General features: G+C 40.0%; 1 protein-coding gene across 1 annotated transcript in view; it reads left to right on the top strand.

The window, feature by feature from the left end:
- Positions 1-16998, top strand: part of JARID2 (jumonji and AT-rich interaction domain containing 2) — a 211408-nt gene that overhangs the window by 158504 nt on the left and 35906 nt on the right. Inside the window, exons 5-6 of the mRNA XM_058035531.1 lie at positions 6549-6725; positions 16247-16476. Of these exons, the coding sequence (XP_057891514.1) occupies positions 6549-6725; positions 16247-16476 (407 nt within the window). The remainder of the gene's footprint in view (positions 1-6548; positions 6726-16246; positions 16477-16998) is intronic.

Consider the following 16998-nt stretch of genomic DNA (forward strand, 5'->3'; position numbering starts at 1 on the left):
TTAATCAGGCACTTGCTGCTGAGGTCAACACATCTGTGTGTAGAGGCTGCAAAAGCATCAATTCTGCCCACTGTTAGTAGTGAGCCTGAATTTTGCACATGCAAAGGGTGATATCTTTCCTAGAAAATTGCTAAAAGCATCACCATGACTTAAACCCCCTATATTTTACTTTGTACTTATTGTTGTATAAGCACCAAATTATTGTAAAAGAGGGCATGAAATACATTTGTCATTCTTTCATATGCATTAGACCACACTTAGTGTGTAGTTGTGGTAATCATTTTTTCCTATATATTTAGGCTTTCTTTTGTGTTGCTCTCACAATAGGAGAGAAGACAAAATACTCAAGAGAGAATTTCAATAATGAAACTGAAGATACTGATGGAAGCAGTTGCCAAACATACTTCAAATAGAATTTTTTTAAAGAGCTGACTGTCCTCCCTTTCTGTAATAATTCATAGCTCGTTGTAACCTTGATGAGCGATTTAAAAAAAAATAACTCATCATTAATGATTTTCTCAAAATTTACTACATGCAGTAGTATCTGATCCTAGGAGCTCTTGTACTGGTGAGGAGGGGATACCTGGGTTTGTGTCGGCTGTCTGAACTTTCTGTGTGGTTTGCAATCCCTTAGTCCAACATGGAAATTTTTTAGACTTTCAAAGTCTCACTCTGAGGTCCAGCTTTGGTGATTTGGCCTTTCCCCATGTGTTTTGGAGGAGGGGGAGAGGGCTGGGAAGTTCCCTCCAGGTTGGTGCCTGACTTTGGCCATGGCTTTTCTGCTCTCAGCTGTGACAATTGTTAAGCTGGAAAAGGTGAGTGGCACCTGTCTGGACCAGGGCAGCAGGTTTGACTGCACTGTCAGATGGATGCCTTGCATTGAGCCAGCCTTAGCTGCAATGTCCTGTACACTTCACTATATTTGTTACCATTTCATGTCAGTAATCCCTTCCATATCTCCCTTCCCCCATTGCTTCCTCAGCTTGTGTCCATCTGCTAGCTTACCTCTCACCACTCACCTTTCTCCAGCCCCAGCACATCTGGGTTCCTCTCTTCTGCTCTGCTGCTGCTGCACTTCACAGCCTTTCTTAGAGCTTATCCTTCTGCCATGGCTTCTCCTTCCTTCCCAATATGTTGCAATTGCCCCATCCAGATCTTTGGTGACAGTGTATGCTTTTATGCAAATATTTCTGCAAAACAAATCAGCTGTCTTGGTAGGGAGGGGAGGGAAAGCATTTAGGAGTTGTGTGCTTAGGCATCATCAGGACACAATATAAAATGTGCAGCTCCTACATGAGATTGGAAACATACTTCATTTAATGTTTTGTTTAATAACATAAGGTGATATATTCCACTACACATTCAGTAAGAAAAAGAGTGCATAGAAATTTTCCAAATCTTTTCTTGAGAGCTTGTAACATTACATTACAGTTACAGTATTTATTAAGGGACTTTAATTTCCTTAGTCTGGGATTTTAATCTGAATCAGTTCCCTGATCTGATTCACCACATGGCCCCACAAAAAAAAATTACACTGCCAGTTGAGGAGGTGGCACAGGTATAATAAGAAGAGGCCAGGTGGGGGTAGATGTTCTGTAAACCATTTTTGATGCCAAGAAAAATGTCAGCCACCAATAGTCTAGATGGTTCCCTTTTCCTTGCATGAAATGCCTTCTAAATGAGTGGTGAGGAGTCAAATTTAATTTCTAGGCTGCCATCAGATTTGCTGAGTGAGCAGGTTTTTCAGGCACCTGCTAATGGGGTGGTGGCAGGGTATGTTTCTTGGGGTGGAGGGCTTCTTGTGTGCTTTCCCCAGGCTCTGGAAGGCTGCTCCCTGCTCTCCCCCTTCATCTGTTCCAGTGCCCATGGTAGCAGCTGCCTGCATGGTGTGGGGGCTCCCAGCACAGAAGGAGACTTGTAAAATTCAATACAGCCACAGGCTCTCGTAACTCTCTCTCACTCACTCGCTCACTCTCTCTCTCCCTCTCAGATTTTTCTGCTGTGTTCTTGGGGATGGAAAGTGAGGAAGTGGGAATTGTATACCTAGAGTGCTGAGACCTGGCAGGCACCACCTCCCAGGCACAGATGCTGCCCTTCATTCGTGGCATTGCCGCTCTTCTTTTTTGCTGTTGGTTATTATTTCCAGTGTCACTCTTTATATTACCCTTGGTAGGCTTTGAGAATCACACTTTGGTGCTGGGGAGGGCAAGAGGAAGAGGAGGGATGGTTGCTCATCTTTATTTGCTCTTACTGCCTGGCTGGGAAATATGTGCAAGAGGGAACCAGCATAGCTGCTGCCCCATGGGTTTCTGTTGCTGAGTGTGTCCATGAAGAGATAAATGTGTAGAATAGTGATCTGTGAATTTTACATATCAAGAAAGCCCCTACAATGCTGTGTTCCGTGAGTGTGTGTGTACAGATGTGTTTGCTGAACCTGCAGTTTTCCTTATTCTCTTGCCATTTTGGAGGAGTTTTATGATCTGGCTGTCATACATCATTTTCATGGTAAATATCTGTTACACATGGAGTAACCTGAGAGCAACAACTCTCAACAAAGTCTGTCTGTAAGGAAAACCACCATGGTCTTACCTTGCAGTGAAGACCAGACATATTTTTGAGGAAGGACAATATATTTTATTTGACCAATTGCTACAGCTGGGAAAAAACCAATCATCTCTTGAGCACACATTCTTCTTCAGATTTCCAATGGTCTAGAACATTTATAGCTACAGTAACACTTCTTAATATTATTTATATAAATCAGTAGCTTTGAGTAACAAATGGGGCATCACATACACATCCCTATCTGATCTCAGAGAGAATGAGGGATATTTAGGACAGGAATCATTATTACACAATATTGAAGAAGATGAGTGATTACATAGCTTCCACTCTTCAGAGTTCAGTTTCATTCATATGAGTTTTGTTGTTTCATCAGTTGTGAGAAGTCTTGAGTGTTATTTCCATAAGAGGAGTCTTAGGGGGAGTTGCCCAGCTCTTTCCTTGGTGTAAACCAGCTGTGCACATAAACCATCACATGTTAGGTGTTGTTTAATAAGCATAATTGTCATCATTTCAGCTTGAATGAAATCACAGTGTACTTACAGGCATGTCTTTCATTCAGTTTGCTCATAAAGGGAATTTGCAGTGTCTTGAGCTTGGCCAGCATGTTTCAATATTTTAAACCAGTGTTTTCTCAGCCTTTTGGACATGTTTAGCTACATAGGCTTAAAGTGAAAGTGGTTTTACCAGTTCAACACATATTTGTGAACAAATTATTTGAGGCTATTCCAGAACTGAACTAGTATTATAAAAGATGAGGATAAAAGTAGTTCCAGTACAAAAATTAAGCAAGAAAATTCAGAGCTTTTAAATGTCTTTCAGTCTTCCATCCACAACAATGCTTACATAGAACAAAAATGTGCAAGTCCAGACTTTTTTTCCTTTCTTTCTGTTTGGCAAGTCAAATTTAATAAATATGTAGGAAAAGCTGGTGGGAAGGAGGGGAGGAGACCCAGACTTGAACGCCAAGCTTTTTTCTCCAAGGTCTCATATTGCAGAGCACTTAGATCAGTAAAGTGAGCGTTAGCAGGACTCTCCTGTGTTATTGGATGTTGCTAGTCTAATTTCTCTGGAAATGTACTTCCCAAACAGTCCCAGCTGTCCCAGGAATGCAGTTTAACCATTGTTGTTTGTAGTTCTCGATTGGAAAGAATTAAAAACTGTCATTCTGACAGGAGATTTATGCCCTGAGATTACAGAGATTGAATACCAGGAGTTAGGTGAAGTTTGTGCCTGCTCTCGAACTTGGGTAAGACTCTCCCTACTTTCTAAACAGTCTGACATAGTGTTTTATTCTCTGCTTTAAGAAGAAGGAGAAAAAAGATTGCTATTGTAATAACGACATTTGCATTGCAGATGATACATTTTTGTTGGTTGCTGTTTAAAGCAGCTGCCAAAAAATCTCAGAGATGTGGAATTCCAAGGAAGATGAAGCTGAGAGAACAGACATTATATCTAGACTCCTATTTTAGTGTCTCAGAAGAATAACTTTTCTGACTATTTCTTTAATTATAATAGGGGGATTTCAGTCTGTGTTTGAATCTAATTTTGAGGGAACCTTACCAAACAGTAAGGTTCTTTTATGCTACCATTTGTTAATGCACAGTGGTGTCAGATGGTGTCAGACTTCAGATTCTTACAAGAACTGATGCACTTGCCTACAGTTTCTGAATCCATACTACACATTCGGGCACCTAGATGGAAGAAAAAAACAGTTTATTTTTCAGGCAGCACTGTCTTAGGAGTAACTATTTTAGAGTCTTCTAGTTAGTTGCGGATGAGACTTAAAACTCCCCTACGAGCAGAAGAATTAATGTGCCTCTCAGCACCTCTTACCTACTATGTTTGATTGCTTAGACTGTGCCAGAAAGTTCTGGGCTTGCATAAGAAATGTGAAGGTTTTTTGTTTCTGTAAATTGCTACAGCTTCCATGCTGTGAAATATGTCAGCAGTCATAATTTGGTCATTAGTCTATACAAACAGGAGAGCTGTGGCATCCAAAAGCCCTTTCCCCTAGGATAACTGTATGTGTCCATACATTCCTGGCTAGGTTGGGTGGAAAAATGCACAATTTTAGGGGGAAGAATCATCATGCCCTCAATGCTGCTGTAGTGTTTATCCTGGCTGTCCCAGGGTTTCCACTGACACACAGCACGGGATGCTGATGAGGAGTTTCTGTCTGCTTCTCCCCAAGGCAGCCACAGTTCCAAAGGGGCTGTTAGAGAGGCCAAAAGCCTCTCTAACATCTTTACAGGTTCAGTGGGATGAAGGAGAGAATTGGAAGGGTCAGTTTTCAGTAAGAAAACTCATGGATTGAGATAAAAGCAGTTTATTAGGCAAAGCAAACCTGCAAGCAAAGCAAAACAAGGAGTTCATTTGCTACTCACTTTTGACAGGCAGGTGTTTAACCATCCCCAGGATGAGGGGCTCCATCACATAAAATGCTTACCTGGGAATACAAATGGTGTAACACTGGATGGATGTCCCCACTTTCCTCCTTCTTCCCCCAGCTCTTATTGCTGAGAATAGTCCTATGGTCTGGAATATCCCTTTGGCCAGTTATCCTGTCTGTGTCCCCTCTAGCTCCTTGTGCACCCCAGCCTGCTTGCTGGTAGAGCAGCATGAAAAACAGGGTCAAAAAATGCCTTGATACCATGCAAGCACTGCTCAGCAATGGCTAAAACATCCCAGTGTTATGAACTATGCTTCCAGCACAAATCCAAAACATAGCCCTGTTCCTGCTACTATGAAGAAAATTAACTCCATCCCAATCAAAACCAGTATATTTAGGAATGGATGATTCATTGCAGAAACAGCCTATCCCTGGTTTTCTGTCATATTTAGATAATTCATTAATTAAAAAGTGATTTTTACAGTTATGAGTATTTTGTACAACCCTGGTCGAAGCAGAAATATGCAATCAAAAATAAGCTATAGTTAGTTGTTGGCAGTGGCAACACCAACAGCTCAAAAACAAACCAAACACAGAATTGGATTTCTGAAGAGCTTGAAGCCAGAAGTGCTTCCTAAGGAAGCACCAGTCAAATAGCCACTACCTTGTGTTGGTCTCTAGCCCAGTTCTCTTTGTCCTTTTGTTTTATTTAGCAGCAGGAAAGTAAATGAAGTTGCTGTTATCCAAGTGTGTGACTATACTTTTTCCTTTCTTTTAAAATAATTTTTAATTTGGTAATAGCTAGAAGGCTCCCTGGACACCTCTGGGGGATGGACAAGGGGCTCATGTTGAAGTAGAAAGTGAAATTGAGCTCATGAGAAGGTGCCCATTATTTGTCACCAGTATTTGTACATTTAAAAGTCATGGGACCATCATGGGAAAAGTAGTCAAGGGATGAGAAGCAGCATCCTCAAGAGGAGCACACAGGGAATCAGAAGACCTTTCCTCTCTTTTTGCCTTTGCCAGGAATCCTCCATGCAAATAAACTTCTCAATGTCTTCGCTTTTCTCTTTTCTTTCTGCAGAATTCTGCAAAATATTGTGTGCAATATTGTAGAGGTCTGCAAAGTATTGTGAAATTTAAATGCTTTATTGTGATGATAACTTATAAATATCACTGAGGTGTAGACTGCTTTTTTGCTCTTTTTTCTTCTGTTTGGAAAAGCTGTAAGCTTCTAGTTGAGTTAAGATTTCAGCAAGGCACTTGAGCACGCATTTGAAATTAAGCACATGCATTAGTCTTTTTCTGAATACACAGAGTTACTAATTAGGGCTTATAGCAAGACTGATTGTCTGAAGTATGACTAGAATGTGCTTGAGGGGGGGAGAACCCTGCTTTTCAAGACCATGCATATCCTCTTGGTTAAAACTAATAAATAAAAACCCTCTAGTTAATCATGCACTGGTCTGACCTCCCAACTCTGAGTCCCACTCTCCCCTTGCTGTGGAGGACACTCAAATAGGTTGTGATCAGTATGGTTAGTGCAGTAAGCAAATGTGATGATGCTAATGAGCCATTTCTTTATAATGATCAGGTTCTCCAGCCCTGCCCAGCAACATGGTATATTTTGGAAGCTCTCAGGATGATGAGGATGAAGAAGAGGAGGAGGAGGAGACAGAGGACACAAAAACAGCCACAAACAATGCTTCATCATCATGCCAGTCAACCCCTAGGAAAGGAAAAACGCATAAACACGTAACAAATGGGCAAGGTAGGTCCTAAGTAGTGCTGTTCTCCTGCACCCCCCAGTAAAGAAATTTATGAGCTGAATGTGCTCAGTCCTTTTCTGTCCTTCTGGGTCTGATTGAAAAAGTGGTGGAATAAGATGCAGTTTTAGCATCTTGTGCTTTAACCTCTTTCTTCTGACAATCTGAACTGTGTGGTAGAACTACTGCAGGGCTGGAATTACACACACACACACACACACACACACACACACACACACACACACACATATATGTACTGACATGGGGGTCAGTCTCTTCTCCATGTAACAAGCAATAGGACCAGGGGAAAAGGCCTAAAGTCACCAGGAAAGGTTTAGATTGGGCATTAAGAAGAATTTCTTCACTGAAAGGTTTGTCAGGTCTGCCCAGGGAAGTGGTTGAGTCACCATCCCTGAAGGTACTTAAAAGTCATGTAGATGTGGCACTGAGGGACATGTTTTAGTGGTGGACTTGGCTGTGTTAGGTTTGTGGTTAGATTCAATGATCTTAAAGATCTTTTCCAACCTAAAAAATCCTGTCATTCTGTGGGATGTATTTATATAGGTACACACAGACACGCTCTCTGGCTTTTGTGAGACTGATGTTTAATTTAGAATGACTTTATTTGATCAAAGTTAAATATAAGCATTCATAAGTGTTATCAAAATGCGTGCCAGGGGCAACACTTAATTTTTCTTATGCAGTATTGAGACCACACTTGCAGTAGGTTGATACCACATTCATATTGTTGATTGAAAAATTTTATGGCAGAAACTTTTTCAAGTCAGTTATTTCTCTGCAAATCAGCAAAAGCTGCATTAATTGCACAGTAATTGTGTCACGATGTCCTCATGCCGTATCTTGAAAAATGGATCCACACATATCGCAACATTGCCTACTGTATAATGGAAGATTTAAAGCTGTGCTGAAAATTTCTTGAGCCTGCTGTAATGCTCCCCTGCCAGCCTCCTGTGTGATGTGGTTTTTGCTCCAGCAGGAGCTCTTGTTTCGTAACTGTGCTATCTCTCTCTGACATAGTTTCAAAATGTAGTCTATGCTCTCTGTTCCTTTCCTCACTATTAGTTTTCCATGAGAATCTTTCTTTCTGGTGACTGCCCCTTCAGCTCTTCTCCTTTTAGTAGGAGGACTGAGAGGAAGGTCTCTTCACAGTGCACTTTTTCAGAGGTGATCTGTGCCTGCTCTGTGTGTTCTTTCATGCTACCTTGCTCCAAAGAAGAGATTAGTAAATCCCAATTACTTCACTGATGCTGATCCTCATCTCTGTCTTTCAAAAGGGAGTTTGCTATAAAAGGTGCCTTTGTTACATATGCCAAATTTTTTTTCGTGACTGCATCTGAATCTGTTTTTAATGCATACTCAAGCTCAAAAACTCACTTTTTGTGAATGATTTGTGGATAATTGCAACGGGATGTTGTGCCTAATAGCATTTCAGCTGTCAGCTGTGACCAGGAGCTTTAATGCTTTACCAGTCATAGATCAAAATTTGGCACTTAGGATAGATTTCTAAGTAACCGCCCCGAAATAAGAGGCACAAAACTCTGCATATGGAAAATGAGGCTGCACGTAATAGAACTGCTCCCTTAGAGTTTTAAATGTGATATATCACTGCAAAAGGAGCTGATGGTGTTCTATGAGAATGTCCCTGATGGCAGCCACTTTGAAATTAGCTCAAAACCAGAGACACCTGAAATCTTAATTGGGGGTAAGTAAAGGCAAACATAATGAGCCATATAATGGCTTCATAATCTTTATCAATATAGATCAGAGAGAGTGTAAATGAAGCTGCTGCTTTAATAGAGCTGCAAAAGACCTTTATAAAATACATAGGAGACAATGTGAGATGTTTTGACAAAGGTGAAGAAACAGGAATTCCCAGAGAAGGCAGCTGCTTCTCCTTCGTCATTGTAATTTCTTTTTTTCTTCTTCTCTCTCTTTTTTTTTTTTTTAATTAAAATTTCCTTACCCAGGGGTATTCCCATTCTTCAGTGTCTGTTATGTTGGTTGACAGCCAATAGTATTTTTGTTTCATGTGAATGAAGTAGGTTCTGGTTCCTGTGTGTCTGTTTTAAATGAGACCACACACAAAGGCAGACCAGGGACGGGTGCAGCAAATGAACTTAATCTAGCGTGAGAGTCTATTTTTAATGAATTAAAGTCTTTTGTTTTTAATATACAATGTCTACTCAAGCACTTTGGACCTGAAAATGCTAAGCATTTGCTATGACATACAACAACAAAAGTTCAGAGCTTGATTAATGTCATTAGACAGTGTCAAATGATTGCTTTCTGCTCAGTGGGGGCCAACAATTTTTCTGGGCAAAGTCATTTGTCAATATCCTCTTCTGACGCCAATATGGGGTATTATAAGGTTGCACACCAAACTATTTGTTATAACTGAGCCTGTTGAGCCACCTTTTGGAGAGCTAACTCAATCTAGAGTGCCTGAGTGGGAATGGGAAGCACGTATAGCGCATGGCATAGCTTGCGGCACAAGATGAAATAATTGGCTCAACTGACTTGTTGCCTTCCAACCCTACTGCTTACACAGATACATTTAAAGCATCAAATTGTTACCTTTTCACCCTCCTTTCCTAGTGCTGCTGATGTGCTGCACACACATCCAGCTGTAAAAGAACAAAGTGAAATGCTTGGCGGGAGAAGTGTTTATCTCCTGCATTCATGGGAGTGTGTAAAAGGGAGTGTGCAAGTCTTTCCAGGGTGATATTGGTTCTAAATTGCATCTCTCCACTGCTCAGAGGAAATTCCAAGTGGTAGGTAAGAGGGTAGACTTAGGTCTTTGTTCCTTTAAACCTAATTCTTTGAATTCCTCGCAACTAAATAAATTCTAGTTTGATTTCATTCTGTGGCACAATGGCAAGTTTTCTCTGCAGGCTCCTGAAGAAGAATGTTTGCAGGTGCCAAGTGTTTTGCTAGGCAGGCTGTGATAGAGAGCTGGAAGGTGGAGCTGGGAAGTTGTTGGGTTATCGGTCCCATCTCAGGAGCAAAGGAGGATAGGCATCACTCTACTTGAAAGGGCTTGTGGGCTGGAAAAGTGCCTCAGGAGGAGCAGCATACGCAGATACAGCTGTGTAGCAACTTAGACATTGCATGCAGCAGGCTGCAGTTCCTCTAATAATGGTTGGCTAATTTTCTTAGGAAGAGTGATTGGGGAATTAGATATCTCTCACACTAGCACAGCAGCTCAAGGGCAGAGAGGAGTGCTCTAGGCCAGCATACCTGGAATGTCCTGTTGTCTCTGGATGCCAGAGACAGACAATTAAGTTCTAATTTACTTTTAGGAAAACAGAATTAACCATCATTATTTGTAACCAAACTTTTTCATGAAGGGCAGGTCTGGTGTCCTTAGTAGGGGTAAACCCAGTTTCAGTGTGTCAGCAAAACCTACATGGTCAGAAATGGTTGCTGGATTATGCTGTGTTTTGTTAACATGACGAGATAGAAACTGCTCTGCATGCCTTTTGCCTGAAATGGGCAGGGGAGAAAATTACAGAGATGCTTCCTTTTTTTTTTTTTTTTTTTTTTTTCTCGCTTGGGGCTCAAATTTCAAAACAGACCTGGCAGTAGTGCATAGTAAGCAAGCGTTGCTAGAAACACTATACTCTGCTTCAGTGCTGTCCTACTCACTTACCAGAAACACAGAACGTTTCACTTCTCAATTTGCAATGGATAATTTAGCAGAGTAATTTCCTTACATGTGTAGTAGTACGAAGATGAGGCAGGAAAAGATTGTAGATAGCTTTTTTTCTTATTTCAGGGTATAGTTCAATGCAGCATTTCTGCATCTTGGGCTTGAATGGCACATCTTTTACATACATTACTGTTTGAGTGTGCTGTGAGAAAATTCTGGTGTATGGTTGAAGTTCTTTATTTAGTTTTGGTTTTAACTAAATTTGGTATTTGTGGGTGGGTACATGAGACAGAGCCTTAGGCTTGTACATAATTTTTAGTGAAACTAATCCTGAAGAGGTAAACATCTAGAAGAAAAATATATTTTAAAGAATGAGAAAATTTCAGGCAGAGTGCTGCAATAGTTAATGGGTAGGCAATTATTTTGATGATTTACAGCCTTTTGTTGAAAGACCATGGAACCAGTAATTGTTGCAATAAACATTTTTGCACATTTAATTTTTCTGCAAAAATATGTAACACGAAAATTACCCGGTTTGCAGTAATTTGCATACTTAAATATGCAAATAAGGCACAACACATTTGGGGATTTGCGGTTTTTCAGTAGCGAGATGTATGACCTGTGGAGAAGAATAGGGGAGCTGGAAGTTGCTCAAAAAAAAAAAAATTTGAATTGTTATCCTGGTGCGAGACTTGTGATAACAGACAGACACTTCTTGTATGGACTTGCTGCCTAGTGAGTGACCCTTTTGATGTTGTTTGTGTCGTAATGGTTAGGTGAGAGTAATGAATTTGTGCTGAGACGAGACACTTGGTATTGAATTTTTGCAAGCGGTGGCGCGGTGTCTCATACCAATAACACTTCTCCCAGTGGCCCAATATATTCCTGTGCGTGCAGGGCTTGAGCTGTGTTATTGATGGTGTCAAAAAACAAATTCAGTGTTACCCCGCTGCCATGGCTCTCCTGTTTGACTCCTGCCAGCGTGCAGCTATGGAAATTTTCGTGCGGTGTTGTCCACTGAGAAATTGAGTGGTGTTGCATTAGGGCTTGGGAAGTGCAGAAAGAGCAATACCACATGTTTTCATATGATGTGGGGCTGGCCTTTTCTTCTGAAGTACACCTTTGCTCCTGACTCTGAGTAGGCAGAGCATGTTGGGGGGCTCCAGAAGACAGCGTCTATCCCTGGAAATGATTTATGGAAGTCAGAACATACCCAACATTTAAGGAAAACAATTGGCAGTATTAAAATACTGTGTTTTATGGAAGTATAAGGTTGTTTTGGTCCCTCTGGGAAGGGAAAAGAATTATTGCCTGGGTCCTTTAACACGGTTTGAGAGCCACGTAAATGTTTTCACAGTGACTTAGAACTGAATTAAAGCCAGAGCAAGAATGTTTTTGTACAGTAACAGATACTCTGTGCCAAAAAGTTGATTAATACTACATCTCTTCCCAAACATGATGTATGTAACAACATGAGGCTTGCACTGGAATAGCTGGCTCGGGTTCACAATATTGGCAAGGCTCCCTTTTCTCCTTCTAAAAACAAAACTTCTCCCTTTCACTTCTATCTCCCCTCTGTTTTCTGGATGGTTTTATGAATGTGCAATCACTTGCTTTATGCAGTGCAAGCTCTGCAACATGCAGCACATGTGTATGTGTATGGTCCATGCCTTCATCTCCCAGCCACTGGCACACAGCAAAAGGGTTCTGTACTCTGCAGTCCATACTAAACATCCCCAGTTATCCCAAGTATAAAGCATATCAGGTGCAGGAATAACCTTCAGGAGAGCTTTGTCCACGGAGTCAATAGCTGACTGAACCCAATCCAGTAATTCTGCTGCCTGCACAGTGAAAGCCTGATTATTGTGCATATTATAAATTAGCTTCTGAATGGTTGGCTGGCTGGATCCTGCGAAGTGTTTGTGTGCAAATTAATTTGTAGGAATACTCCCGAAAATTGCTGAAAACACATTATGTTTATCGCCCACTACCGTGTCAATTCCTGTAGTAAATGCTTAGTTAATCTGTAGTAATTGAGCACATCTGTGGCTTTACTTGACCAAAAATTTTTTTTAGACATTAGCTGCACCTAATAGAGGCACAGTTTGCACAGTTTGCATTGGTTTGTGCATGGATTCGTTATCACAGTTTCAAATGAGATACCCCAAAGTCCCAGTATGGGATCCTGGGTGAATATTGGTGCCCGGGGTCTGGTTCCCCCGATGCAGGGAGCACTGTGATGCATCCATGGGGATCATGCCTGCCATAAGGTTTTACTCTGCTGCTATAAATTATATCAGTGGTTTTAAAACTCCCAGTGCTTGTGAGTTTTGAATGTAGTGGTTCAGTTTCTTTGCATTTGATCATCCCTGCTAACCAAAAGACCCGCAAGTATTTCACTGTGGGACTCTTATTGTTTCAGTTTAATAATAATAATAGCTTTGGAGGACACAGCATTTTGAGAATAAGCATTCAAATGGATACAAGTATAATGATACCCATTTATTCTATCTAGAGTGTCTGAACACTAATAATTTACGTACACTCTTAATTACTTGTTAGTAGTGCTTCTTACCTTTAACTAAAAGCTGTTCTGGAAATACAGAGTAAGGCAGCTGCTGTATATAAAATATATATATAAAATATAAAAAAATATATAAAATAGTCATAATTCAAGACTACACATCATTTCTGCTTCAGGAATGCAAGTTCCACCACTAGTGTAGGTTGGACTTCTTTTTTTGTCTTTCTGTCTTTTAGTGAAATTATTGCTTCAAGGGTGAAACCTTTATTGACTGCTCTTTAGTAAGGAACTAAAGTGAATGGGAACAGAACATTGGATATTGGCATGTCAGACTTATTTCTAACATGGGAGATTTTCCTGGAACACACCTCTCAAGGGTTCATAAAGCATAGCATACACCTTTCCTGATTTTCTGAGTGCTTCAGAAATATTTAGGAGTTGGCAGATGTGAAGGAGAATGCCATTTGCTGCATAAGAAGGCACAAAAGAATTGGTAATAATTTCACTGTTAAAACAAATTTGGTCTCAGTAATATTTATTGCAGAGGTTTTTGGGGTTATTGTTTTCTCTCCTTTAAAAAGTGGGTGTTGCTGGCTTATTATCAGTTACACTTACACAACAAGATTTTTTTGAGGGGGATTGGTCTTTTTTTCGTGATACATTTTTTCTCTTAACTGTCATACTAGCTGTTGGGGCCAGAGTTTAACTATGTATTGTACTAAATAAATTTATTGTGTAAATAACTTGCTTCAATATTTTTAGTGAGACAGGAGGAAAATCATAGTATTGGGGATTTTTTCCACCCCATAATGCTTGGCTTGCAATAGCATTTTGTAATTAATCAAGTCAGCATTTATATAGTTGCTCACATGATGTGAATGATGTGTATGTTTGTGAATTTTTCAGAACTTACTATTGCAGAAAGGTTTTATAGCTGAATATAAAGTAGCTGGATATAACAGTAATCTAGGTGTTGCAAGAAACAAATACTGATTTTTATAGAAACTGATACCATCTGATACCGTCTACTGTTTAACTGGAAGACAGTGTGGCAAAAACTGTTTTGCATCTACATCTCCCTTTGTTGTGTTTTCAGACACTAGCTTTTTAAGCTTTTCCTGTGAGACTGAACATTTTTTTCCTCCTATATTTCTGTTCCCCCTTTCAAGGATCTTACAAATTAAGACAAAAGATAATTACTCAGAGGGTAAAACTGGCAGGGTTCCCACGACACTTAAATTTAATGAGCTGTTGCATATAAAATATACCTTGTCTCATGTTTCCCCTTTTTTTTTTCTTTCTTTTTTTTTTTTTTTTTTTTTTTTTTTTTTTTTGTGAACCTGAGAAAGTGCACAATTTGGTTTTTTGGCTGTGTTTTCTGTTTTAGTAATCTTCGATTTTTAAAGTGGCAACTGATTACAGAAAATTAATCTCTCTGACTTGAATGTTTCTGTAGGAGCAGATCAGTATATACGATTTGTTCCCTTCCAAGGAAGATATCACTCTAAATGATAAAATACATATTAACAAAGCTGCCATTGGTTGTTTGTTCTATTAAAAATAAATAGTCATGCTTTGTGCATCTGTAGTGCCTTCCATCTGATGTGAGAATTCCTTCCAAAGGAGGATGAATGTATTGTCATGTACTTCCCGAGACGGGTTGGCAATTATTATCAGTTCCGTTGCTGGAAATTAGACACAAAGAGTTACGTGATTTTTGCAGATATCACTGAGAAATCCTTGGCTGGCTGGGGCAGCACCAGTTGCTCCTGAGCTCAGGAGTGACAGAACCATGGAGAAATTTGTGGTGACTCCACTGCTGACAGCTTTTCTCTCATTCTTACTCCGTTTCTGCAAGTGGGAAGGAAGAGAGGAGGAAAAGCAATCACAGATTTTTCTTTTTTAAGTAATCAGCTTCAACACTTATGACTGACTGAATATGATAAGGGAACTGAAAATATGATAAGTGACCTGAAAATTAAATTTGTCAACAGTTTGCTGGGGCTCTGGCTGTGGGAAGCTGGATAGCTGCTTGGGAAGGTTTGGAGGTGTAGGGTGGGCTCAAAAGCAACTCAGCTGCCCCTCTTCTGTCCAGCAGGATTGTGATTTTTATTACTACTCTTACTGCTGCTCCTACTGTTAATACTCTACATCCGTAGAGATAGCTAAGCTTCACAACTTAGGTAAGGTGTGTGTTGTAGGAATATCATCTTTAGTGACAAAAGAAGGCTTTCATTTCACAAAAAACCAGTAACTTTGTGCATTTAGTTACTATTCCCAAACAGATGGTGTATGTTGTGTGTAATAAATAAAATGTTCACATAGTTGTGCTATTAAGTATTTATGAAGTTTCTTGTTTGCATCCTTTCCTAAACTGTCAAAGAAAGACAGGGGTAGAAATCAAGAGCAAAAGGCAGGAAGGCATTTGCCATTGTGGATGTTGGATTACAAGTCTTGGGGACCTCTGTCAAGTGCTCGACTGAAGAGGGTGCATCACTGACATGAATTCAGCACATTTCTGATTAACAAACAGAGAAATGTGATGTGATTTTTTTGTTTGTTTTAGCTTCAGCTTTCCATGTTCCCTGACAACAGAAGAGCAGTAACTCTTCTTAAATAAATTCAGCAGAGAGACAGGAACAAAACTTGTTTGTATACATTCACATAATATTTATTGTACCAAAAAAAGGGTGTCTGTTCCACACTTTCTTATCCCTTTATTATAAGGTTATGGAGCTCAGCATAGGTCCCGGTGTTACTTCATGTCACATGTTCCAAAATGGTTTTAGTATTTTCCTTTCTTTGCAGAAGTACCTTTTTCTATTTGCAGCTTGTCTGCTATAGGCAAACTGCTGTCAGTTTGATTCAGCAGTTTGGGTACTGATGAAAACAAAACATGCTTTTTCATGGAACGTCTCCTTTCTTTTACATTGGTATAAAAATAAGCCTTTTTTCTGTTTAGGTTATGTTTAGAATTCCCTCACTGCAAGAGCAAAAAAATATAATTAAAACTGTCATAAGTAAAAATCAACTCATAATTCTAAATCTAGGTCAGTCAAAACAGTAATATACCTTGTATGTTTTAATTTGGATATTGAAGATAATGTGTGCTAACAAGCAGAGGAAATACTGTAGTAAATCTGTTCATCTAAAGAAATATGCAAAGTAGTGCTATTTCTATATTGATTTAACTTTAGATGTACAAAGGCATTCACTAAATATCCAACACTGAGAGCAGAGAAAATTGCGATTTTTTGAATGAAGTGTTTGGTCTTGCAAACTTTTTCTTTTCTTTTTTTCCCCCTTAATAACCTGATTTTCTCTCTTCTCAGTTTTCAATGGGTCCAGCAAATCATCGAAGGAGAAAGAACCTGCTCAGAAACACAAAAGCAAAGAGGCCACCCCAGGGAAGGAGAGGAACAGCGAACATAAGGCTGAGAGTCGAAAAGACCAGGCTGCTGCTAATCACCACGCTACTACAAACACTGGCTCCTCTACGAAAGGGCTCATGGCTAACAACCACCACACTCTTCACAGATCGGCTCAGGACTTAAGGAAACAGGTAATAAGTTGTTCTCTGCTGTGGACACGTGGGGAAAAAAGGCTTTTAAGGTTCTAAGCTCCTTTTTTCACTGCTTGGTGTAGATCGAACGTGGTGATCCTTGAAAGAATCCTCTGGAGCAGCAGGGAGTTAATTTTCAGTGATTAAAAGAAGAAAAAAATAAAAATTGATACATGGGAAGTCCATATAGAGCATGCTTTACAATCCTTTGTATTATCTGGTATTTTCATATGAAAGAGTAAAGTTTACATTGCTGCTTATGAAACCTTTCTGAGTGGCACTCTGTGCTGACACTGCCAAGGCTGGCAGCACATGGAAGAAGGAGCTGATCTGTGTGGCTTATCTCACTGGTGCTGTGGAGAACCTGACATTGCACTCAGGTGTCTTGGTTTGCACATGGGCAGCACAAACCTCAGAGCCTGGGAAAAATGTTTTGTCTGATGCATAAACAAGGTGCTCCAAAATATTCCCTCCTTCACAATGAAGGTACCTGGTGGGAGATGTTTTTAGAGTTCCATGTTA

Source organism: Melospiza georgiana, chromosome 1 (genome assembly GCF_028018845.1).
Source record: "Melospiza georgiana isolate bMelGeo1 chromosome 1, bMelGeo1.pri, whole genome shotgun sequence".
Classification (NCBI taxonomy): Eukaryota; Metazoa; Chordata; class Aves; order Passeriformes; family Passerellidae; genus Melospiza; species Melospiza georgiana.